The sequence below is a fragment of the Ipomoea triloba genome, chromosome 11 (genome assembly GCF_003576645.1).
Source record: "Ipomoea triloba cultivar NCNSP0323 chromosome 11, ASM357664v1".
NCBI classification, from domain to species: Eukaryota; Viridiplantae; Streptophyta; class Magnoliopsida; order Solanales; family Convolvulaceae; genus Ipomoea; species Ipomoea triloba.
Window position 1 is genome coordinate 443947 of NC_044926.1, and position 26959 is coordinate 470905.

Here is a 26959-nt window from a genome sequence, read left to right on the forward strand (position 1 = left end):
GCGCATCGCGCATATAAAATACTAGTATGACATATAAATGTAAAATCTTGTAATTAGTTTAACTTTTTTTTACTTAAAACACAACATACACATGCGTCATCTAATTTGGTCGAGCAAATCAAACAAATTAAAAGGTTACGAGTTGGATATGACAATTTCGTGTTGTCCATAAAAAAAAAAAGCTAGGCTTCCTAATATGACAACACAAGCTAGGCTGCTATATGTTAGTGCAAGTAGACATCATTGTATTAATTCGCTGCTCTAACTCGAAGAAGCAAGCAGACATCAATCTTAAGTAATCCAACAACCAAAACAGTCCACATTCAATATCAATCATTACAGTATGGGCCATCCATGGTCCATACAACTATGTAGATCATACTATCAAATGATGTATATTTAGTACATAAATAATGTATTTTTAATATATTAAAATTGTACATTATATTTAGAGAAAGTACATCATTTGAATATTAAAAGTATATTATTTTATACGAGGTTGTATATATTGAGTTTGAAGATTAATATATAGCTTATTTGAACATTATGAATCTTTAATTTCTCTAACTTTATAATTCTCCTCTCCATCTTAAACATGTATGCAGTCGCTAAAAACGAATTGCAAAGGAGAGTATTTGGATACTAATCCGACCAATTTATTATGTCAACAAGAGGTCCAAACCTTTAACCAAGTCTGATGATGTTGCCCAGATCAAGTTATATACTCCTATTCTTTGACACTGATCAATCTGGACAAATTATACCATAGATTAGGGTCTATCTTGCATTGTAGACTCTGGTCTAAAAATAATTTTCAAATTTTGTATCTATAGTTAACATATTTAATTTTGTACCTGTAATTGAAGTTTCTGTACCTATAACTATCATATTATGTGTCAGCAATTATCTTACAGATATTTGATACATTTAATTCCGGCCTTTTTGTGAACATATATTATCTTACATATAAAAAATGACTTACCATTTATGTGTTTGATATATATAGTGGCGATCATGACATGCTTATTCCGTATCATTCAACTCAAGCATGGATGAAGTCATTAAACTACTCTGTTGTGGATGATTGGAGAGCATGGATGGTTGAAGGCCAAATTGCAGGGTAAGTTGTTAAGTTGTAAAGTATAACAAGCTATACATTATTAAGTTTTTTGTTAATATATATCAAAGCACACATAATATATGGTAACAAATGTTAAGATGCAAGTTTAATGTCTTTCACAATGCTATGTAGGTATACGAGGACATACTCTAATCGGATGATATTCGCTACTATCAAGGTAAACATTTTTGTTATTTTTTTTTAATTATATTCTTTTTTATTTAAGAATTAAGATTAATTAAAATAATTTATGTTATAATTTATATATTGAATGGAGGTGGTTATACTGTATCTGTGTTTCGTCCTTCAGAATGTCAAGCCATGTTCGAGAAATGGATATAATAATTTACATCCACTCCTTTCGATTTAGACATTGAACTTTAAAATTTAAATGGCAGAAAAATATAGATTGATCATTATGGAGCATAATATGATATATATGAAATTAAAATATAAATACTTACTATTAGTTTATATTTTTACTTAAAATACAGCACATGCAATGTCTCATCTAAATTTGGTAGTAGGTCTAAAAAAAAAAAGAATGGTAGTTGGTAAATTAAAGGTTGCGAATTCGTACATTCATGATAGGATGTCCATAAAGTTGCTGCTATAACTCCATGCTGCAATTTATGGCAATTTATATTGTGGACCGGGGTTCACTGCGGCAATTTATATCGTTGACCAGGGTGCACAATATATTGTGCATCGCGATCCAAAATGACGTCGTCTTGGATCTTTTTAATTAATGATGTTTTGGAAGTTTTGTTTCCCGTTCGGCCGCTAACTTATAAATAAGATGAGTTTTGTGTATGTTGTGATGATATTTTATGCATTTTGTTTTGATTTTCTATGTATCCTAGTCACGAATTCTGTATATCCATCTCAATTATGTATGTTGTCTTGGATCAATTATGTGTACGTGTCTGACAGTTTCTGTGCATTCTGTTTTGACATTTTGTGTATTTTTTACACGGATTCTGTGTATGGTATTGGAAAATCATAAGCCTAAGTATTATCATTTCTGTTTCATGATGCATGGCATTCAAATCATTAATGTACATAATTATATATTAGAATACACATAATCTCTTAATAGAATACACATAATCATAAGCCTAACTATTATCATTTATGTTTCATGAGGCATGTCATTCAAATCATTAATGTACAGAATTATATATTAGAATACACATAATCTTTGAATAAAATACATAGAATTACACATAACCATGGTTGCAGTAGGCGCTAGGCGCTAGTCGGGCGGTAGACTAGCGCCTAGCGCCTAAGCGGTCTAGGCGGCGCCTAGGCGGTACCTAGGCGGTTCTAGGCGGCGACCTATAAAAACAAAAAATTAATTCATGTGTGTGGGTGTATGTCATATATTATATTATATATATTATATATATCTCTCTTACTTCTCTTACTTATATAAATACTAGTTTTATACGCGCATTGCGCGAATGGGTTAATGCCCAACGTTTATATTTAAATAAATATTTGAAAGTATATCAATGCAAGATTATATATGAGAAGTTTATACATGGGTAATTGAATGTCGAATTTTTTTTATTTAAATATCTAACTCAAAGTATATGAATCTAAGATAATATAGAAAATTCATTATAATTATTACTAAAATAAATGTTTGCAACCTTGTAAAATCGATAGTCTAAATATTTGGTCTAAAAATGATAGTTAAATAAATACTACTTTTAATTTGAATTTTTCTAAGTGTTCTTAATTCTCTTTTGAGTAACATTGTCATTGTCTTCATCTTTACTATTTGTTCTCTTCCTTTTTGTTGGTAGTGTGTTATTTGCAATTCGGTTATTGTTGGTAGCATAGATGATAACGTTATGCAATGAGATTATGATATAGGAGCTATGGACTTTCCTTTAGGTGTTCTGCTTGGGGTTCGTTTGGTTCAACCATTATTGTTGAATGAGTTATTGTGGATAAAGAAATCCCTAGTTTAAGAAAAAAGTTTAAATAAATTAATAAAAATTTGAAATTTTAAAATATTATGTATTCCAAAGATATTAAAAGGTATTTTCTTGCTTCAATTTGCTGGATAATGGGTTATTTGAGTACTTTCATTGCTTCAATTTGCTGGATAATGGGTTATTTGAGTACTTTCATTGTTTCAATTTGCTGGATAATGGGTTATTTGAGTACTTTCATTGTCAACGAATCCCCCAAGTAGTTAATATGATTGGTTTCAAACTATTCTTTTTTTTTTCATGGTATTAAAGAAATACATATGTATCATTTTTTGGTTAACTACTAATTTATTTAATTCAATAAGAGTAAAATAGAGTGATTCCGCTTCAATTTGTTGGGTTATTATTTGAGTACTCTCTTTGTCAACCAATTCCCAAGTAGTTAATATAATTAGTTTCAAATTATTTTTAAAAATATTTCATAGTATTATTAAAATACTTGGTAAATAAATATATAACATTATTTTGTACTATAACTTTGATATTTAATTACAAGATATTGTAAAAATAAGATAATGGACAATGTAGTGAATATCAATTGATAAATTTGAATGTAAAGAATCTTTACATGAGAGAGAAAATAAAGACAATATAACTAATAAAATTATTTCTCTTATTTAATTTAATTTTTTGATAATGAATAATTTTTCAAATAAAGGTATTATAGACACATAATTCTAAATTAAAGAAATACATATGTATCAATTTTTGTTGTAGCTACTAATTTATTTAATTTAATAAGAGTAAAATAGAGTGAGAAACTTAATTATGTCAAATTTGATTGAGATGAGGTTCGAACCTAAGACCTTTCTTATAGAAATTAATGGGTAAGTTAAAAGTTAACGGAATATTAACGGAGAAGAGAATATTTAACGGAAAACTTAACGGATAATCATAAAAGTAAGGTTAAATTAGGTAAATCTCTATTAATAATATTAATTTGAATTATCTTAACCATCTATTTGATTAAATAATTCATCTGAACCATCCATTTGATTACCGCCATTTTTTCTACCCATTTTAGGTCTAACTCTCTTTGGCTCTTATTAGTATAGTAGAAATAAATTTAAATATATATAAATATAATAATAAAATTAACAAGGCCGACTTGCTCGAGTTAACTCGGCTAACTCTATCGAGTTGGGCGAGTTAACTCGGCCAAATTCGACCTAGTCGGCCGCCAACTCGGCCTAGTCGGCCGAGTTAGGCGCTAGGCGGACGCCTAGGGAGCAACTCGCCTCGGTCTAGGAGCGCCTAGCGCCTAGGCGGGTGCCTAGGCGGCGTAGGCGGGGATTTTTGCAACAGTGCACATAACTAGGGATGGTAATTTCAATCCGTCCCGTGGATATACACCCGAATCCACCCCGCATAGGTTGGGTTTTTTTTGGGTGATACTGGGTGGTGGGTCGAAGGTGGGTCTTAAAAAAGTAAACCCGCTATGGGTGGGGTTGGATTCGCGTTCTATGTACAAAACCTGCCTAGAACCCCACCCAACCCACCATGTGTGTGTATGTATATATGTAATAGTAAAATAAGTAATAATATGCAATTTATTATAATTTTTTTTATAACTTTACTGTTTTTATATTTAAACTACTAAGTTTAACTAAAAAAATTAACAATTTAGTTATTATATTTGGATATTTTTACTATTTTCTTTTTGTTTTAGTTAGTTTAACTAATGAATTTTATGATTTTATTATGTGTAAGTAATTTAAATAATATTTAAAAAAAAAATTAATAAGATGATAAGTGATAGGTACCTGTAGTGGGCACCCGCATCTGGTGGGGTGGGGGTGGATTTTAAAAAAGTCCATCCAATGCGGGTTGGGGGTGGGGGTGGGTGGAGAAAACATAAGGTTGGTCGAGTGATGGATGTAGACATGTAGTCCTTCCCGACCCACCCTCGATCCATTGCCATCCCTACACATAATAGAGATTGGACAGATGGAACAGTGTCCGTCGCACGTCAACTCCCCACTAGCTTAGTTAAACGACATCGTTTCGGACCAGGGTCCACAATGGTGCACCGCAATGTGGGCCTAGTGCAATATACCGAATTTGACTTCAATTCATAAGATACATAATTCATGTTTATAATGCACAAACATAATATTTTAAAATAAGTACATAACATATGCATTATGTTTATGAATTTATGTGTCTTAATCTATATAATTCCCTACATTATGAATTTCAATTCCATAATGTGTATATATGTATTATGTTAAGTGTTTGTATGTTTTTAGCTATACAATGCAATATGAAAATGAATTATGTACTTTATAAAGTCAAAATTTTGATATTGAACCAGGGTCCACGATATAAGGATTGGCAATTTATATACTGAATATTGGCAATTTTACATACAAAATATTCACAATTTGCATATTGAATGTTCACAATTTACCTACTGAATACATTCCGTAAATAAATTGTGTATTTTGACCCAAAGTAACCAGGGTCCATGACATATAACTGTCGAATACTCGAACATTCCTCCACGTTAATTATATCATATCACAATCAATCTTAAGTATTCCAACAACCAATTCAAGTTGCAGACATTCAATATATGCATATCGAGTGGTCCTCATTATTCATCGTCATGCACTACGTTCTTCTTCAATTATATTCCCATCTGATCTGATCTATATATATCCATACACATGCATGCAGTCTCTCAAACACATATATCAGCAACGTAACTGTGTGTAAGTGAAAGAAAAAAAATATAATGCATTTTCAGCGTGATGCTGTCGTCTTCCTTGTGGTTGTGGTGTTGTTGAGCAGCCATAACCATGCAGTTGAAGCAGCTCGTGGATTGCCTGTAGAGTTTCTCCCAGGCTTTGATGGCCCTCTTCCCTTTCAACTCCAAACTGGGTTTGTTTCTGTGTTCTTAAGAATAACCTATCATTATCCGCACGAATTTTTGTTATAATGCAGTATCTATTCATAACTATTTTCTCAACCTACTGAAGCAATGACTAAGACTCGAACCCACCCTTTCCATATGGGAGTGTAACCAGATGACACTAAACTACAAGATCTTGGTCCTGAGAAAGATTGAAAAAAATGAATTTAGTTAATAACATTAACTCTACTTTTGTTATTTTCCGATGTAATAATGGCAGGTACATTGGAGTTGGACAAAATGAAGAAATACAACTTTTCTATTATTTCATAAAGTCGGATTCAAATCCCCAAGAAGACCCTCTCATACTTTGGATTACTGGAGGCAGAACATGCTCAGCATTGCGTACAATCTGTCAACAAATTGGTATACATATTATATAATATAACCGTACTTTTTTTGTGACGAGAAAACCCCATAATTATATATATCTGATAGTATATATTAGGTAAATTTTATTCTTATGTAATTACACTTCTTTTCGTGTAACAAACATTACAATAGAAGTGTACGTGAAATGTGTTAAACAATTTTATTAACATTAATTACTAATTAATGACTACTATAATTACCGAGGCCAAATTATATTATGCAGGGCCATTGCTTGTAGAACCAGTGAAGTATAATGGGAGTTTGCCCAGGCTGCAACCATTTCCCTATTCATGGACAAAGGTCAATATATAATTCATATATGGCTATATGTTGTGTGCTTGGGAAAAGTACATATGTTTCTATCATCATGAGACTTAATGTTGCATGTATGTGGGAATAAATGTTTAGGTTGCTAGCATTATTTTCTTGGATTTGCCAGCTGGAGCTGGATTTTCATATGCTACAAAGTTTCTTGAAAATAATGATTTGTTGGCAGCTAGCTATGCATATGAATTTCTTCAAAAGGTAGGTTAATTGATTCCAATTGACTTGTTATTGTCTTAAACTAATTTAATATTAACATAAGTGAAGTATAGCTAGGTTGCATGAGAGTGTTGTATACTGATATTTAGAAGTCAATTCAATTTGCATTTGTAGTGGCTAATTGATTATCCGGAATTCCTCTCAAATCCTTTTTATGTTGGCGGACACTCATATGCTGGCACTACAGTTCCAATTATTACTGAAATGATATCAAATGGTAAGTTGTTTTATTTCTCTCGTGTGTGTATATATGTGTATGCGTGTGTTGGATCAATGAGAACAAGTCTTTACGAGCGAAATAAGAACCAATCTCAACCATACATCTGAAAAAATTGGAAGGATCAGATCAAATTTTTTTAAAAATACAGTTGTCATTTTCGTAATTATCACCAACTTTACTATGCAAACTTGAACACCAAAATATGCAATTCTCATACTTTTTCATGTTTGCACATTTAGTATTAACATTTTTCATATTTAATATTAAAAGATACACTTGCAAAAATGCGAAAGTTCATTGCACTTAGGGTTTTGATTTTAGAATTTATGACTGAGTTTGTTTGTTTTATTTGGCTTAGTGGTTCAATTTTTACTGCTTAACGTCTATCATTTACAGTTTAGATTTAAAATTTAACATTTTCGTTGATTTTATAAAATTTACCACGTTTACATATTTAGTTGTCAAAGTTTGCATATTTAAGTGTTCAAGTTTGCATAGTGGAGTTGATGATAATTCGAAAATGCCACTAAATTTTTTTTAAAAAGATCTGATTAGATCTGTTGAATTTTGGCAGATTGTTCTCACAATATCCTTAGCATATATATACATACATATATATACATACATACATACATATATATATATATATATATATATATATATATATAATATTTTTAGATTTTCTAACATATAGTAGTGACATTATTTCTAGTTTTTTGAACTAAATTTGATCAATTTGTAAAAATAAACGGATAACATGTGGTTAAGTTGATTATTGACAACAAAAAATGAAAATACTATTATATACACAGGAGATCAAAATGAATAAAATTCTTTTTGAGCTTATACACCTAATACTTTTAGTTATGTTAAAATGTAGGAATTGAAAGCGGAGTTAAGCCATTGATTCAACTTCAGGTTGGTTAGTTTGTGAAATAATACTTGCTTCCATCCTACAATACGATTATTCACTCTATTATGCCTTAAAAAAGTAGTTATTATATTATTACATATGAACCAGATTTATTCAATGCACATTATACTCTCAAATACGATAGGGACTACAGAATATTTTTTTTTTTTTTTTTACTTATGTACTGTATGCACGGTTGCAGGGATACATACTTGGTAGTTATTCACTCTATTATGCCTTAAAAAAGTAGTTATTATATTATTATTCACTCTATTATGCCTTAAAAAAGTAGTTATTATATTATTACATATGAAATTATGCCTTAAAAAAGTAGTTATTATATTATTACATATGAACCAGATTTATTCAATGCACATTATACTCTCAAATACGATAGGGACTACAGAATATATTTTTTTTTTTTTACTTATGTACTGTATGCACGGTTGCAGGGATACATACTTGGTAGTCCAAAAACTTTTCCAAATCAATCTAACTATAATATTCCATTTGCTCATGGAATGGGGCTCATTACCGACCAACTATATGAGGTGCCTAATCTCTCTTCATATTTAATTTTAGGAAAATCTAATGAGTACAATTTAAAAAGTTTTGAAAATGGTACTAATTGCAATGGGGACATTATCAATGTGAACATTGCAGCTCCATTATATTATCCTCAATACAAACTCAAAAATTTGTTACATTTATTTTCTTGTTACGTTGTATTATCTGGTGTAATGACACCTTATAATTCCATATATATATATAATTATTTTTTTTTACTTATTTATATATTTATAAGTATTTTTCTGAGACAGTCAATCAAAGAAAATTGCCAAGGAGATTATACGAATACCAATTCAACTAGTTTACATTGTCAACGAGATCTTCAAACTTATCAGCAGGTTAGATCTAACCAAAAGTAACATTTTTTAAAAACTTCAAAGTTATTAATAAATCATGCATGCAATAATCATGATTGTTTTTGCAGTTGATTGAGAGTATAAATAACAAACATATTTTGGAGCCTATTTGTTTGTCTGGTTCTGATTCTACAATGGCATCTCTAATTATGTTGCCTGGACAAAAGTCTCTTTATCATGACTTGTACACAAAACTGAAGACTGATCCATTTTTGGTTTCTGGATTGCAATGTCGAGTAAGGCCTCACTCTGACTATAAGTTTCAAATAATATATGTGTATACTAGTTAGTGAATCAAGCTAGGCTATTGTGTTGCAATGTAGGATGAATGGAGCAAACTTTCTGAGTATTGGGCCAACGATTATCATGTTCAAATGGCCCTTCATGTTCGACAGGTATACATAAATTGGTTAAATTAATTAGTGTTAAGGAGTCACTCATTATGTTCTTAAGGTATATATCAACATTATATATATTTAGGTGGACATAGTCTCTTTTATTGAGTGACAAGCTATAATATCAAATTGAATTACGTATTTTATCTCAATTAAAAGATTAATAAAATAATTATTAAATCATATAGTTATTATATGCTTGATGAGCAGAAGTTATATCTATCTCTTGCAGGGGACTAAAGAAAAGTGGCAACTTTGCGATGAAAGTTTACCATACAACTCGATAATCTATAACACCATACCATATCATGTGAACCTTAGCAAAAAAGGGTATAGATCTCTTATCTACAGGTCAGGACATTAATTCCTTTACTACAGTATTTTTTTTAGTTACCTTATATACATATAAATAAGAAATGACTTGTTTGTGTATTATATTTAAAATGTGTAGTGGCGATCATGAAATGATCTACCCACATCTTTCAACTGAAGCGTGGATAAAATCGCTAAATTATTCCATTATTGATGATTGGAGGTCATGGATGGTTGAAGGTCAAGTTGCAGGGTAAGTTCATTCATGTCCATATAAAATTAGAATAAAATAATATATAAATTAGTTAAAAATATCTAAATTTATTTATTGCAAAAATTAAAATAAATTTGAATCTTAAAATATTTTCATATGTATGTTTAATTAGCTTATCAAGGCCACACATACATAAACGTATATTGATACATACAACAAATTAATTTTTTTACTAAAATTTAAATTTTTAGTTTAGGTTAAAATTCACTTTAATATAAATAATTCCAAACTTTTTCTTTTGGCGATATATACAAAAACTAAGTTTTAACTTTTCGTTAGGTATACCATGGCATTTGCTAATAAGATGACATTCGTGACTGTCAAGGTAATTATTTGCTATACTTTATTATTGTTTTATATCTATATATAATAATTATTTTATTTTGGAAATATGATTAAAACAATATAATGTGTGTTGCAACTCTTATGTTACAGGGAGGAGGTCATGTTGCACCTGACTATCGTCCTTTTGAATCTCAAGTTATGTTCGAGCGATGGATATCTTATGAAAATCTTTAATTTTATATAAAATTTAGTAGAAATAAAGTGAGTAAAAGTACTAAAGTTTGTTGATGTTTTAACCTTTAAGTATTCAATAAGCATCTTTGATAAATCGATGCCACTAGTATTTAATAATTCGACAAAAACTATAATATTGTCAAGTTGTGGTTATTATGTATGAAAATTGATGTGTTGCCCTATGTTTGTTTCTTTTTTCCTTTGACTTATGAAAAATTTTATAGCCGGTATCTAACGGTGTGCTTTAAGTGAAATTAATTTTGCCATCGACCTTATTCGACAAAGGATCAAATCAAGAAAATCAATTTGCAACTTTTATATATAGAGAGTTGAAATTAAAATTGTATAATTATCAAACAAATTATCTAATCAACTTAATTAGAGTTGTCCCAATTTGTTTCTTATTCCTTTAGTACGTATAGGAGTATCATTAGCATTGTCATTATTTATTTATTTATTGAGAAATAGTTCCATGATTAATGCTTATTAAGGCACAAAGCACATGTAAGCATTTGCTAAATGGCTGATTAAAAGGTTGGAAAATAAATAAATAAAGCAATACTAAAGAAGCTACTGCAGTCAAAGTTTATCTAAATTTGTAAAGTGTTGAGACCATGCTACACGGGGTGGTTCAATAATTCAAATATTATCAACTCTTGTGTTGTTCATGACTAAGGTCTAAGGTTTTCGACAAACTAACTCATTGAGGTTTAAGAAAAACTAATGACGTCTACACGTGCCTCCTGAAAAGCTAAATGATCGAGTAGAGCAGGTATAGACCGTGGGTATCGAGGCATAAAGCTGTAGATTCGTACCCTACAATGTTAGACCACTTCCCATCCCTCCATCGCTTGTAGTTAAAGTACATTAGAAAATATGTGTGTATAAATATTAGCATATTAGAACAACCTCATTAGTCTAAGTTTTTGCAGGTCTAAGTAGGAGAGAGAAGGAGGGAAGAGGGAAAAAGAAGAACAAAAATGTAACAAAAAGAAAAGAAAAGAAAAAAACTGATAAAAGCATAAAAAAGGGGTTTCATGTTTCCAATTGGGCGCAGAGTTGCACATAACGCGTGTCTCGCATGTAATTCAAAACCTTTAAAAAAAAAAAAAAAAAAAAAAGCCTTCCCATTTGTGAAAAAACTTCTGCTTAATTTTTATTAAAAACCTCTTAAAAATTCACAAATGTGATTGCTCTTACATGTTTTAAATGGCTTTTGCTTCATTTTGGCATGAGATCTCCAACTTAGGGAGAGAATTAATCTCCCTCAATAGTAGTGAAATTAAATTATTTATTTACAATATACTTGTGAATATTATTTTGCATCCGCGCCATTACATAATTATAGTCTCAAACATACTCATGGGCAAATTATTGTGAATTACTGTCCAAAACGACGTTATTTTGATTTTTAAAAATTTCTTATTTCACACACGTGTCAGAATAATGGTGATCACAAATTGGTCTGTTTATATCTTTCAAGTGAAGCATGGATAAAGTCGATAAATTATTCCATTATTGATAATTATTGGAGATCATGAATGGTTGAAGGTTAAGTTGCGGGGTAACCTTGTTAATATCCATATAAAATTAGAGCAAATTAACTTATCAATAAAAATGACCAAAATTTATTTGATAAAAATATGTAATAAATTTGAATCTCAAAATATTTTAATATGTATGTTTAGCTTATCAAGGCCCCGCATACCTAATTAAAGGTGTCTTGATAATAATATATGCAAATTAAATTATTACTAAAATTTCACTTCAATGTATATAATTCCAAACTTTTTCTTTTGGATATTATATATATATATATATATATATATATATATATATATATATATATATATATATATATATATATATAAACTAAACTAAGTTGTAATTTTTCTATGTCATGATGATGCCTTTTAGGTATATAATGACATAAGCTAATCAGATGACATTCGCTACTGTCAAGGTAGATACACGAGGACATACGCTAATCAGATGACATTCGCTATTGTCAAGGTAAACATTTTTGTTATTCCTATAATTCTTTTTGTTTTAAGAATTAAGATTAATTCAAATAATTTATGTTACAATTTATATATTTTGCAGGGAGATGGTCATAATGCACCTGAGTTTCGTCCTTCAGAATTCCAAGCCATGTTCGAAAGACGATGGATATCTAATAAAAATCTTTAATCGTGTATAAAATATAGAGTACTAAATTTAATCGTAATTAATGGTTGAAATCTATAAACCCAATGTGATATGGCTTATAAATGCTAAACTTATTATTAGTTTAGATTTTTACTTAAAATACAACACATGTCTCATTTAAATTTGGTAGTAGGTAAACCAAACAAAAGGTTGCGAATTCGTATATTCATGATGTCCGCCATAAATTTGCTGCTGTAACTCGATCGGTACTGCAATATTCCTCCACGTTATAAATTATATCACAATCAATCTTAAGTATTCCAACAAACCAAGCTGTAGACATTCAATATATGCATATATATTCAATGTTCATCTTCTTCAATAATTCCCATCTGATCTAGGCAAAAATTTGTGTGAAACTGTCATGCAACAGACCAGATCTTTAATTAATGATGTCAAAGATCCGGCTCGTCTTCTTTGTGGTTGTGGTGTTGTTGAGCAGCCATAACCATGCAGTTGAAGCAGCTCGTGGATTGCCTGTAGAGTTTCTCCCAGGCTTTGATGGCCCTCTTCCCTTTCAACTCCAAACTGGGTTTGTTTCTGCAAGCTAATTAAGCTTCCAACCTCTTTATATTATATTTAATCTTAAAAGCTTATAACTCTACAACATTGGAGTTGGACAAAATGAAGAAATACAACTTTTTTATTATTTCATAAAGTCTGATTCAAATCCCCAAGAAGACCCTCTCATTCTTTGGATTACTGGAGGCATGTCTTGCTCAGTCTTGGATGCAATCTTTCAACAAATTGGTATATACTATTTTTTTTTTATTTTAATGACAAGAGAAACTCACATTTATTATTAAGGGTGCGCATCGAGTAAATCTCGCTATTGTGTAATAATCTGTAAATTAAATAAACTATACTAGAAAGTTTATCACGACTATATATAATTAACCAAATTATATATGCAGGTCCATTGTTTATAGAACCAGTGGAGTATAATGGGAGTTTGCCCAGGCTGCTACCATTTCCCTATTCATGGACAAAGGTCAATATATAATTCATATACGATGTGTGCTTGGGCAAAGTACATTGGTTTTCATCATGAGACTTAATTAATGTTGCATATATGTGGCAATATAATATATAAATGTTTAGGTTGCTAGCTTTATCTTCTTGGATTTTCCGGCTGGAGTTGGATTTTCGTATGCTACAACTGCAGAGAGTCTTCAAAGCAATGATTTGTTGGTGTCTAGCAATGCATATGAATTTCTTCAAAAGGTAGGTCAATTTAACACACTCAACTTTGTTACATGATATGGTGTTGTAACATAGCTTAAAATTTTATTTATTTTCATTCTCTCCATCAACTGATATGATGTTGTTTGCTTTTTTTGTTTTTTTTTTTTAATTTTACTTTAATGGCAGAGTGATATCATACAATATAAAAAATAATGTAGTCATAAGAATAATAGATCGCATTTTTTTTGTATTAAATTAAAATTTTAATTTGGTCGACATTTAAAATTTTAAATCATTTAGTCATCGTACAAATTATACTTTAAAATGTTTGATTTTTTTGAGGGAGGAAATACCTTGTTATTTATGTTGATATTTGGAAGACAATTTAATTTGCATTTCTAGTGGCTAATTGATCATCCGGAGTTCCTCTCAAATCCTTTTTATGTTGGCGGCCACTCATCTGCTGGCATTAAAGTTCCAATTGTTGCTGAAATGATATCTAATGGTAAGAGTAAAATTATTTTATTTTCATTGCATATACTTTTAGATCTCTCGACATTTTTTACTTTTAGTGTGTATATATATATATATATATATTCTCAATTATCATTTAATTCATTTTTTGATCAATTGAATTTTTAAAATTAAATAAATCCAACTCAAAATATTTGAAATGTCATCCTCGTATGCAAAAGGGTGAAAATGAAAATATTTCTGACATTTGGAATTGAATTTGATCAAATTGTAAAAGTTAAAAAAAAATTAACCAAAAATGTAAATGCCGTTATATATATGAGATTTTAAAATGAAATAAACTATTTTTTGAGTTAAACAACTGACAATTTTAGTTATGTTGAAATGTAGGAATTGAGAGCGGAATTAAGCCATTGATTCAACTTCAGGTTGGTTAATTTGTAATATATATATATATATATATATATATAATTTGATTCACCCTTTTATGCCTCAAAAACATAGTTATTGTCGGAATATATATTTCTTTTTTTTTTTGGAATAACAAAAAAAACTCGTAGTCACTATTTAAGAATGTGCACCAAATAAATTCTACTCATATATAATAGTTTACAAAGCACACTAAAGAGGTAAATTACACTAAGGTCGGAATATATTGTTGGTTTATACACATGTATGTATCCATGATTGCAGGGGTACATACTTGGTAGTCCAAGAGCTTTTGAAACTCAAGAAAACTATATGGTTCCATATGCTTATGGAATGGGACTCATTACCGATCAACTATATGAGGTGCTTAAACACTCTTCATAGTTAATTTTGTTGTACCACGTGTAATCGACACCATATATATATATATATATATATATATATATATATATATATATATATGCATTACATATGAATATTTAACATTTATAAGTATATATTTTTCTAAACAGTCGTTGAAAGAAAATTGCAAAGGAGATTATATCAACGTCGATCCGACTAATTTACAATGTCAACAAGATCTTCGAATTTTTAATAAGGTTAGATCTATTAACCAAAAGTATCCTTTTTTTTTTTTGGGTTTAACTTCAAATTTATTAACATATCCTACATGCAATAATCATGCTTGTTTATGCAGTTGATTGAGAATATAAATTACAAACGATATTTTGGAGCCTGCTTGTCTGTCTAGTTCTGATACGACAATGTCTTCTCACATTATGTTGCCTGGACAAAAGTCTCTTTATCATGACTTGTACACAAAACTCAAGATTGATCCATTTTTAGTTTCTGGATTTCAATGTCGAGTAAGACCTCATTACCAACACATATGCTCTTACTCTATGAGTTTCAAATAATATTTAATTTAATTTACCTTATATACTTAGTTATTAGTGAATCAATCTTGGCAATTGTGTTGCATATAGGATGAATGGACCAACCTAATTGCATATTGGGTCAATGATTATGATGTTCAAATGGCCCTTCATGTTAGACAGGTATGTTATTATTATTTTTTTGTATTTAAAAAAATAAGTGAGATAAGCATAAATTGATTAAATCAATTGTTGATAAGGGAGTCACTCATTATGTTATTGACGTATACCAACATTATATTTACGTGGACATAATTTCTTTTTTTTTTTTTTAAATTAGGTAAGTGAACTAAAATATTAAATTAAATTATATGTCCTTGTCAATTAAAAGATTAAAATAATTAGGTTCTATATTTTTATTTATTTATAATTTATTATATGCTTGATAGGCTAAAGTTATGTCTCTTGCAGGGGACAAATGAAAAATGGCAACAGTGCACTCAAAGTTTGCCGTACATAACAAATGTGGATAACACCATAGCATATCATTTGAATCTTAGAGGGTATAAATCTCTAATCTACAGGGCATTAATTTCTTTACAATAGTTTGTAATATTCTTTTTAATTACCTTATATACATATGTATACATAATATGATAATATTTCTTCTATAATAAATGACTTGTTTGTGTATTATATAAGAAATCTACAGTGGTGATCACGAATTGGTCTGTCCATATCTTTCAAGTGAAGCATGGATAAAGTCGCTAAATTATTCCATTATTGATAATTGGAGATCATGGATGGTTGAAGGTCAAGTTGCTGGGTAAGCTCGTTCATATAAAATTATACTAAATTAACCGATAAGTCAAAAAATCAAAATTTATTTGATAAAAAATGTAATAAATTTGAATCTCAAAATATTTTAATATGTATGTTTAGCTTATCAAGGCCACACATACCTAAAGGTGTGTTGATAATAATACAAATTAAATTAAATTATTACTAAAATTCCGGCCACTTTAATGTATATAATTCCAAACTTTTCTTTTGGCAATATATACAAAAAACTAAATTGTAATTTTTCTATGTCATGATGATGCCTTTTAGGTACACAATGACATATGCTAATAAGATGACATTCGCTACTGTCAAGGTAGATTATTTGCTACACTTTATTATTGTTTTATATTTATAATTATTTTGTTTTGAAATTATAATTAAAATAATATAATGTATTATATGTATTTTGCAACTCTCATGTTATAGGGAGGAGGTCATGTTGCACCCGATTATCGCCCTTTTGAATCTCAAGTTATGTTTGAGCGATGGATATTTTATGAAAATCTTTAATTTTATATAAAATTTAATTGAAATTAAGTGTGTAAAAGTGATAAAGTTTGTTGATGTTTTACGTATTCAATAAGCATCTTTGATAAATGGATGCCACTGTTGTTTAATAATTCGACAAAAATTATAATATTGTAAGTTGTGTTTAGTTTATTACAGAGTATATAAGAAGACTGGTGTGTTGCCCCATGTTAGTACGTATTGGAGTTTCATTAGTATTGTCATTATTTTTTTATTGAGTAATAGTTCCATATGCTTATAATGCATATAAAGGCGCAATGCACTCGCAAACATTTGCTGCATTGGAGTGAAAATCTCCAATTTAAATAAATAATTTAATTTTGTTATCCTATTATTGGATTCAAACTTATTTAATAATCATAAAATTTGCCAAAAATCTTGTGGTCTAGTGGCACCCGGTGTCCCAGTTTACACTTCCACATAAATGATGGGAGTGGGTTTGAACCTAGTACTCAAAAACAATAATCATAAAATTTATTACCCTTATCTTCTCATTTTTTTTAAACAATGGAATCAAAAATAGGAAGAAAAAAAATGAAAAAAAAAATAAAAATAAAAAAATTATTGTTTATGCATTCAATATATATATATATATATATATATATATATATATATATATATATATATATATATATATATATATATATATATATATATGCGCTTAGGATCAGGTGCGAAGGGGGGTTCACGTGCGAAAGTGCGAATAAATGTGATCAATGACTCTTAAAATAAAATTTGTACACAAAAATGTGCACTTGAAGACACAAAAATATGCATTTCAAGGCTAAAATTGTGAACTTGAAGGTATAAAGATGTACACTTGAAGATCAAAATTATGCACTACAAAACAAAAATACCCAAACTTAAATTCATTATCATTATCAAATATTTGATTCTAATTATCAATCCGATTTCAATATTATAACCAAACACCCCCTAAATGATTTTTGACAATTCAATATTATAACCAAACACCCCCTAAATGATTTTTGACAATTGATAAATAAACGGCTAATATAACAATAAGATTTTTGACAATTGATAAATAAACGGCTAATATAACAATAATGTTGAATGATTAAGTCTTATAAAAATTTGTCATGTTAAAGAATTTTTAATCAATATTATAACCAAACACCCCCTAAATGATTTTTGACAATTGATAAATAAACGGCTAATATAACAATAATGTTGAATGATTAAGTCTTATAAAAATTTGTCATGTTAAAGAATTTTTAATCAATATTATAACCAAACACCCCCTAAATGATTTTTGACAATTGATAAATAAACGGCTAATATAACAATAATGTTGAATGATTAAGTCTTATAAAAATTTGTCATGTTAAAGAATTTTTAATCAATCTTTAATTTCAACCAATTGATTAGTCTGATAGTACATATGTGCGATTGTGCCTATGTCAAATATAATTTGTTCATATTTTGGTGACTAAAGTTTAGCCTTACATTCAAGGTTTTTATTGCTTGTATTTTACAAAATGTTGGGGTGGCTAACAATTTTCAAAAGAGTATTATCATAAAAAAAAAAAAAAAAAAAAACAATTTTCAAAAGAGGGGAAGAGAATTGTGCCACGTTGCAAAACCACATGAGGATAGGAGATGTGGGGATAGAATTAAATCAATTAATAAGCAGAAGAAGACATTCTGAGAATCATAGATGAATTTCGTGTTGTCCCTAAAAAAAAACACTAGTTCCTAATGTGACAACACAGGCTAGGCTTCTATATGTTAGTGCAAGTAGACATCAATCTTAAGTAATCCAACAACCTAAACGGTTAACATTCAATATCAATCATTATTGTATAGACCATACATAAGTACATACAGTTGCGTGAATCATACTATCAGCAGAAGATGACATTCAGATAATCAGAGATGAAAATTTAATTGTGTTCTTTCCCTCTATAAGTTGTTACTGTTATTAAATGCTTTTTTATTTTACATTTCATTTTTTTTTGTCATGATTTATTGATTATTTATATAATCTTTTTCTCTTTATAATTTTATTACTATTTGTCTCATTGAACAATTATTTATTCATCATGAAATACATATATAACATTTTACAAGTTATTAATTATTAAAATAATAAACGAGAAGTTACAACCAACAAAAATATTGAAGCACATTAAGTTAATAGATGCCATACAATATATTTATGACCCCTAGCTACTACGTGCATGTACTAATGTACTATGGCCTACGAATGATGACAAACTTGTGTGAGATCATCTTACATATCTTTGTTCGTGAGACGGGTCACGTCAAGATTAAATATAATACTTATATCAAAAAATCTAATAATAAATCAGAAATAAAATGTTTATTAATTATATAGAAAAAAATGTGATATTTTTGAAAAAAAAAAAAGTAATACTTCTACATTTTTAAAGATTACGAGTTGGATATGATAATTTCGAGTTGTCCATAAAAAAACACTATGCCTAATATGACAACACAAGCTAGGCTTCTATATGTTAGTGCAAGTAGACATCATTGTACTAATTCGCTGCTCTAACTCGAAGGTAGGTGCAAGCAGACATCAATCCTAAGCAATCCAACACCCTAAGCGGTCAACATTCCATATCAATCATTATTGTAGGGTGAACCATATTATCAAATAATATACCTTCAATACATGAATAATGTAATTTTAATGTATTAAAAATATATACATTATATTTTTAAAAAAAGTACATTATTTTATATAATGTGCATTCAGTACACCAAATAATATAATTTTAATATATTAATTAAAAATATATTTTTTTGTTATGATCCACACAATGGGTCAACACTGCATTGTGTGGACCATGGTTCAGTGGTCCACAGAATAATTGACCATTCAATATATGCATAATATAATATTGATTATATTCTTCATCGTGCTCATCTTCTTTCCATCCATATATATATATACACACAGACACATCCATATATATCATATCAGCGCACAACTAAGTGTAAGTGAAAGAAAAAAAAAATGCAGAGCGATTATTGCAGGTTTTGGGGGGTGGTGATCGTCTTCCTTGTGGTGTTGTTGAACCTGCAGAGCTGCGATAAATATGCAGTAGAAGCCGCACGTGGTTTGCCTGTCAAGTTTCTTCCGGGCTTTGATGGACCTCTTCCTTTTCAACTCCAAACTGGGTATTACTACTTTACTTTTATGCACCTTCTAAACTTTTTTTTTTTTTTTTTTTTTGTTCGCTTATTGGTAATCTTATTCCTTTTTATCAGTATATATTCTTAAAAAAAAAATTTACTCGCTTGTCAGTAATGTTATTCCTTTTTACTATTATTTTCGCACGTGCTTCGCACGGAATGGATTTGCTATAATATTTTAATAATATTTAGATTGTTATACAATTATATAAATTATAACATCAAATATTATATAGCGAAATTGATGAAATTTGTTGGACCGATTATGTTTTCTGATGTTTTCCTTACTTGAATTAAAGCAAATAATTGTCCAATTACCCGTGCGATGCACAGATAAATTTTTTATTATATATTTAGATAATAAAAATAAAGATAAAATTATTTAAAAAATTATATTGAACATGTACATTTATTTGATTATAAGATTAGTGCAAAAGTATTACTCAATTAATTGATAGTATATGACTTGTTTGTCTACAATTATCTTAAAAAGATCAATATGTAATATGACTTATGTAATTATATTATTACTAAAATAAATATGGGAAAAATTAGAAATAGGTTTTATAGGCATATTGTGCGACTGATTTAATGTTTAATGTTTGTATTTAAATAAGTAATTTAAATTAAAGTATATATTATATATGAGAAGTTCATTATAGTTAGTATTAAATTAACGTTTGATTTGCATTTTCTAAAAAATAATTATCAATACTTATATCAAAAATATTTTAAATTGCGTAAAAGAAGAGAAAAGAAAAGAAAAACAATACCACTACAAATGGCGCTATGATACAGTGTATTTTTGGACTAAAATCCACCTTACAATTTATATTATAATCAATCTTAAAAACTTATAATTCTAAATTAGTTACTTTCCGATGTAATGGCAGATACATTGGAGTTGGACAAAATGAAGAAATACAACTTTTCTATTATTTCGTAAAGTCGGATTCAAATCCCCAAGAAGACCCTCTCATTCTTTGGATTACTGGAGGCAAAACATGCTCCGCATTGCGTACATTCTTTCAACAAATTGGTATACATATTATGTAATATAACCCCTTTTTTTGTGACAAGAAGAACCCATAGTATATACATCTGATAGTATACAATATTAAGTAAATCTTGTTGTTATGTAATTTCGCTCATTTTCTAATAACAAACATTACAACGGAAGCGTACGATGAAATGTGTTATACAATTTTATTAACATCAATTACTAACTAATGACTTCTATAATTAACGAGGCCAAATTATGCAGGGCCATTGCTTGTAGAACCAGTGGAGTATAATGGGAGTTTGCCCAGGCTGCGACCATTTCCCTATTCATGGACAAAGGTCAATATATAATTCATATATGGCTATATATTGTGTGCTTGGGAAAAGTACATATGTCTCTATCATGAGACTTAATATGTTGCATGTGGTAATAAATGTTTAGGCTGCTAGCATTATTTTCTTGGATTCGCCGGCTGGAACTGGATTTTCATATGCTACAAAGAGTGTTCAAAATAGTGATTTGTCTGCAGCTAGCAATGCATATGAATTTCTTCAAAAGGTAGGTCAATTGATCCCAATTGACTTGGTATTGTCATATACTAATTTAATTTTAACATAAGTGATATTTTATAGGCATGGCATGATAGTGTTGTATGCGGATATTTAGAAGTCAATTCAATTTGCATTTACAGTGGCTAATTGATCATCCGGAATTCCTCTCAAATCCTTTTTATGTTGCCGGTCACTCATATGCAGGCCTTATAGTTCCAATAATTACTGAAATGATATCAAATGGTAAGTTGTTTTTATCTTCATATTATATATATATATATATATCTCTGTGTGTGTGTTCAAATGTGGCCGCGCCTTTCCGTGCAGTCGGTGCGGTTCACACCACTCAATATTAGAAAACGCACCATAACGAAAATACACAAAAACACACCACACACCCAAAATAATGCACCATAACTCCCCTGCCCCTAATGGTGCATTTGCTAACACTATGTGGTGTATATTTACATACCTAATGGTGTGTTTTTTGGTATTGCGTACCTAATGATGCATATTTGTGTGGTGCATTTTCTAACATTGAGTGGTGTATATTTGTATACATAGTGGTGTGGCCGCACTGACCGCACGTTAAGGGCCGGCCACATATATTACTAGTATTTTAAATTCTCTCAATATTACTTTTAGATTCTCTCAACTATAGTATGTAGTGACATTATTTCTAGTATTTTAATTTGAACTAAGTTTGATCAATTTGTAAAAAATACGGGATAACATGTGGTTAAGTTGATGATTAAAATACTATTATATACAAGAGATCAAAACGAATAAAACTCTTTTTGAACTTATACAACTAATACTTTTAGTTTATGTTAAAATGTAGGAATTGAAAGCGGAGTTAAGCCATTGATTCAACTTCAGGTTGGTTAGTTTGTGAAATAATGCTTGCTTCCATCCTATAATATGATTATTCACTCTTTTATGCCTTAAAAACATAGTTATTATATCATTACATATGAACTGAATTTACTCAATAATGTACAATGTATTCTCAAATATGATATTGACTGCATAATATATTTTTTGGTTATGTACTGTATGCGCGATTGCAGGGATACATACTTGGTAGTCCAGGAACATTTGAAACTCAAGATAACTATAGAGTTCCATTTGCTCATGGAATGGGACTCATTACCGATCAACTATATGAGGTGCATAAACTCTCTTCATATTTAATTTTTATGAAAATCTTTACCTCTTAACATGGGTATCTCATGAAACTTATCGTACAACTTGATAGGAATAGAAGAAAAGTTTGTATGTTAGATAGAGGGAAAAAATCTAAAGAGAAAGTTAAAAATTTTGACGGTTGAATTGTGCGATTTTAACTATTTATATTTGTGAGAAATAATCTACAAAAATTTTAATTTGATAGAGTCTAAAAAATGAAAATAAACAAAAATAAAATAAATAAAAGAATTTTTTCTAAAATGATCTCTCGACTATTTCTCAATGTATACTAGGCGTACAATAGGTAAACGGACGAAAATACCCTTCATTTTAACACTGAATAGACAGAATATGTAACGAATGACTGAATTTGGTGAGTTTTTGAAAGTCGAGAGACCGCATTTAATGCAATTGAAAGTCGAAATGCAAAATTGTGAATGAGCAATAATCGATGGACCATTTTAAGAAATAACTCTATATAACTTTAGAAAAATCTCACTTTTTAGAACGAGTACAATTTAAAAAGTTTTGAAAATAGTACTAATTGCAGTGGGGACATGCCCTATCAATGTGAACAATATTGTAGCTCCATTATCCCCAATACAAACTCAAAAATGTATTACATTCATTTTCTTGTTGTATTAATCCAACTCTTATAATTCTCATTCTCTCTCTCTCTCTCTCTCTCTCTCTCTCTCTCTCTCTCTCTCTCTCTCTCTCTCTCTATATATATATATATATATATATATATATATGATGTTTACAAGTATTCTTCTGAAACAGTCACTCAAAGAGAATTGCAAAGGAGATTATACGAATACCAATTTGACTAGTTTGCATTGTCAACGAGATCTTCAAACTTTTAATCAGGTCAGATCTAAACAAAAGTAACATTTTTTAAAAAAATTCAAAAGTTATTAATATATCCTTCATGCAATAATAATGCTTATTTCTACAGCTGACCGAGAGTATAAATAAGAAACATATTTTGGAGCCTATTTGTTTGTCTGATTCTGATTCTACAATGTCATCTCTCATTAAGTTGCCGATACAAAAGCCTCTTTATCATGACTTGTACACAAAACTGAAGATTGATCCATTTTTTCTTTCTGGATTGCAATGTCGAGTAAGACCTCACTCTATAACTCTACCTATGAGTTTCAAATAATATATGTATATACTAGTTAGTGAATCAAGCTAGGGTATTGTGTTGCAATGTAGGATGAATGGAGCGAACTTACCCCGTATTGGGCCAATGATTATCATGTTCAAATGGCCCTTCATGTTCGACAGGTATACATAAATTGGTTAAATTAATTAGTGCATGTTAAGGATTCACTCATTATATTCTTAAATTAATTAGTGCATGTTAAGGATTCACTCATTATATTCTTGAGGTATATAGTGCATGTTAAGGATTCACTCATTATATTCTTGAGGTATATATCAACATTATATATATGGCAAAAATTTGTGTGAGACCGTCTCACCATGAGACGGGTCGGGTCGGGTCAAGATGCAAGTGTGACACTTATATGAACGAATGTCATACTTATATGCTCAAATGTAATACTAATCAAGAATAAAATTTTTGTTACTTATAAGGGTAAATGTAATACTTTTAACAGAAAATACAATACTTTTACATTTCGATTTAAAAGTATTACATTTTTCCTCNTAGTGCATGTTAAGGATTCACTCATTATATTCTTGAGGTATATATCAACATTATATATATGGCAAAAATTTGTGTGAGACCGTCTCACCATGAGACGGTCTCACACAAGTGTGACCCTATATATATTTAGGTNGTTAAATTAATTAGTGCATGTTAAGGATTCACTCATTATATTCTTGAGGTATATATCAACATTATATATATGGCAAAAATTTGTGTGAGACCGTCTCATGGTTAGGGATCCGTGAGACGGTCTCACACAAGTGTGACCCTATATATATTTAGGTGGACATAGTCTCTTTGGGTGACAAGCTATAATATCAAATTGAATTATGTGTTTTATTTTAATTGAAAGATTAATAAGGTAATTGTTAAATCATTTAGTTATTATATGCTTGATGAGCANGAATAAAATTTTTGTTACTTATAAGGGTAAATGTAATACTTTTAAGAGAAAATACAATACTTTTACATTTCGATTTAAAAGTATTACATTTTTCCTCAAAAGTATTATATTTGCCCTTGTAAGTAAGGAGCACTTGTCAACATTACTTATTATGAAAAATGTATTACCTTTTCTCTTATAAGTAACAAAAATTGTATTCTTGATTAGTGTTATATTTGAGCATATAAGTATGACATTTGCACATATAAGTATGACACTTGCATCTTGACCCGACCCGACCCGTCTCATGGTTAGGGATCCGTGAGACGGTCTCACACAAGTGTGACCCTATATATATTTAGGTGGACATAGTCTCTTTGGGTGACAAGCTATAATATCAAATTGAATTATGTGTTTTATTTTAATTGAAAGATTAATAAGGTAATTGTTAAATCATTTAGTTATTATATGCTTGATGAGCATAAGTTATATCTCTTGTAGGGGACTAAGGAAAAATGGGAACTTTGCAGTAACAGTGTACCATACACATCGTCAATCGATAACGTCATACCATATCATATGAACCTTAGCAAAAAAGGGTATAGATCTCTTATCTACAGGTCAGGCCATTGATTCCTTTACGCTATATAGTATTATTTTTAGTTACCTTATATACATATAAATAATATGATAAAATCTCCTTTATAAGAAATGACTTTTTGTGTATTATATTTAAAATGTGTAGTGGTGATCACGAAATGTTGAGCACATGTCTTTCAAATGAAGCGTGGATAAAATCGCTAAATTATTCCATTATTGATGACTGGAGGTCATGGATGGTTAAAGGTCAAGTTGCAGGGTAAGTTCATTCATGTTTATATAAAATTAGAACAAATTAATATTTTGTTTCATCATTTTCAATATATATATATATATATATATATATATATATATATATATATATATATATATATATATATATATATATATTGTTTCATAGTACTCCAATTAATAGATTAGTTAAAAGATCTAAATTTATTTAATGCAAAAAAATACAATAAATTTGAATCTTAAAAAGATCATATGTATGCTTAGCTTATCAAGGCCACACATACATAAACGTGTATTGATACATACAACAAATTAATTTTTTAGTTTAGGTTAAAATTCACTTTAATATAAATATATATATAATTCCAAACTTTTTTCTTTTGGCTATATATACGAAAACTAAGTTTTAACTTTTCAATGTCATGATGATGCTCTTTAGGTATACAACGACATACGCTAATAAGATGACATTCGTTACTGTGAAGGTAAATTATTTGCTATACTTCATTATTGTTTTATATCTATAATTATTTTGTTTTGGAAGTATGATTAAAACAATATAATGTTTTTTGCAACTGTTATGTTACAGGGAGGAGGTCATGCTCCACCCGACTATCGTCCTTTTGAATCTCAAGTTATGTTCGAGCGATGGATATCTTATGAAAATCTTTAATTTTGTATAAAATTTAGTAGAAATAAAGTGAGTAAAACTACTAAACTTTGTTGATGTTTTAACTTTTTTAAGTATTCAATAAGCATCTTTGATAAATCGATGTCACTAGTGTTTAATAATTTGACAAAAACTACTCCGTATAATATTGTCAAGTTGTGGTTATTATATATGAAAATTGGTGTGTTGCCCCATGTTTGTTTCTTTTTCCCGTTGATTTATGAAAAAAATTTATAGCCGGTATCTAATGGTGTACTTTAAGTGAAACTAATTTTGCGATCAACTTTATTTGACAAAGGATCAAATCAAGAAAACCAATATGCAACTTCTATATATAAAGAGTTGAAATTTAAATCATATGATTATCAAACAAATTGTCCAATCAACTCAACTAAAGTTGTCCCAATTTGTTTTTTT

General features: G+C 29.3%; 3 protein-coding genes across 4 annotated transcripts; all 3 read left to right on the forward strand.

The window, feature by feature from the left end:
* The first annotated feature begins 5792 nt into the window (after positions 1-5792).
* On the forward strand, positions 5793-10693 carry LOC115996725 (serine carboxypeptidase-like 10). 2 transcript variants are annotated; one of them, XM_031236100.1, is made up of 14 exons: positions 5793-6006; positions 6258-6403; positions 6633-6709; positions 6818-6934; positions 7067-7169; positions 8053-8090; positions 8538-8636; positions 8907-8993; positions 9080-9247; positions 9335-9406; positions 9639-9757; positions 9858-9971; positions 10272-10317; positions 10428-10693. In XM_031236100.1, the coding sequence occupies exons 1-14, from the start codon at positions 5861-5863 to the stop codon at positions 10509-10511; spliced, it is 1416 nt and encodes a 471-aa protein (XP_031091960.1). In that variant the 5' UTR covers positions 5793-5860; the 3' UTR covers positions 10512-10693. The 2 variants fall into 2 exon arrangements, with proteins under 2 accessions (XP_031091960.1, XP_031091961.1); XM_031236101.1 differs by lacking the exon at positions 6818-6934.
* Positions 10694-13111: 2418 nt separating this feature from the next.
* Positions 13112-17199, forward strand: LOC115996885 (serine carboxypeptidase-like 18). Its single transcript, XM_031236324.1, has 14 exons — positions 13112-13251; positions 13321-13469; positions 13634-13710; positions 13821-13943; positions 14307-14409; positions 14769-14806; positions 15072-15170; positions 15320-15406; positions 15542-15673; positions 15794-15865; positions 16154-16245; positions 16395-16508; positions 16793-16838; positions 16952-17199. The coding sequence occupies exons 1-14, from the start codon at positions 13112-13114 to the stop codon at positions 17033-17035; spliced, it is 1356 nt and encodes a 451-aa protein (XP_031092184.1). The 3' UTR covers positions 17036-17199.
* Positions 17200-20032: 2833 nt separating this feature from the next.
* LOC115996724 (serine carboxypeptidase-like 12) lies at positions 20033-26720 on the forward strand. Its single transcript, XM_031236099.1, has 14 exons — positions 20033-20221; positions 21130-21275; positions 21501-21577; positions 21681-21797; positions 21931-22033; positions 22632-22669; positions 22861-22959; positions 23762-23848; positions 23937-24104; positions 24200-24271; positions 25543-25661; positions 25787-25900; positions 26312-26357; positions 26462-26720. The coding sequence occupies exons 1-14, from the start codon at positions 20058-20060 to the stop codon at positions 26543-26545; spliced, it is 1434 nt and encodes a 477-aa protein (XP_031091959.1). The 5' UTR covers positions 20033-20057; the 3' UTR covers positions 26546-26720.
* Positions 26721-26959: the final 239 nt, after the last annotated feature.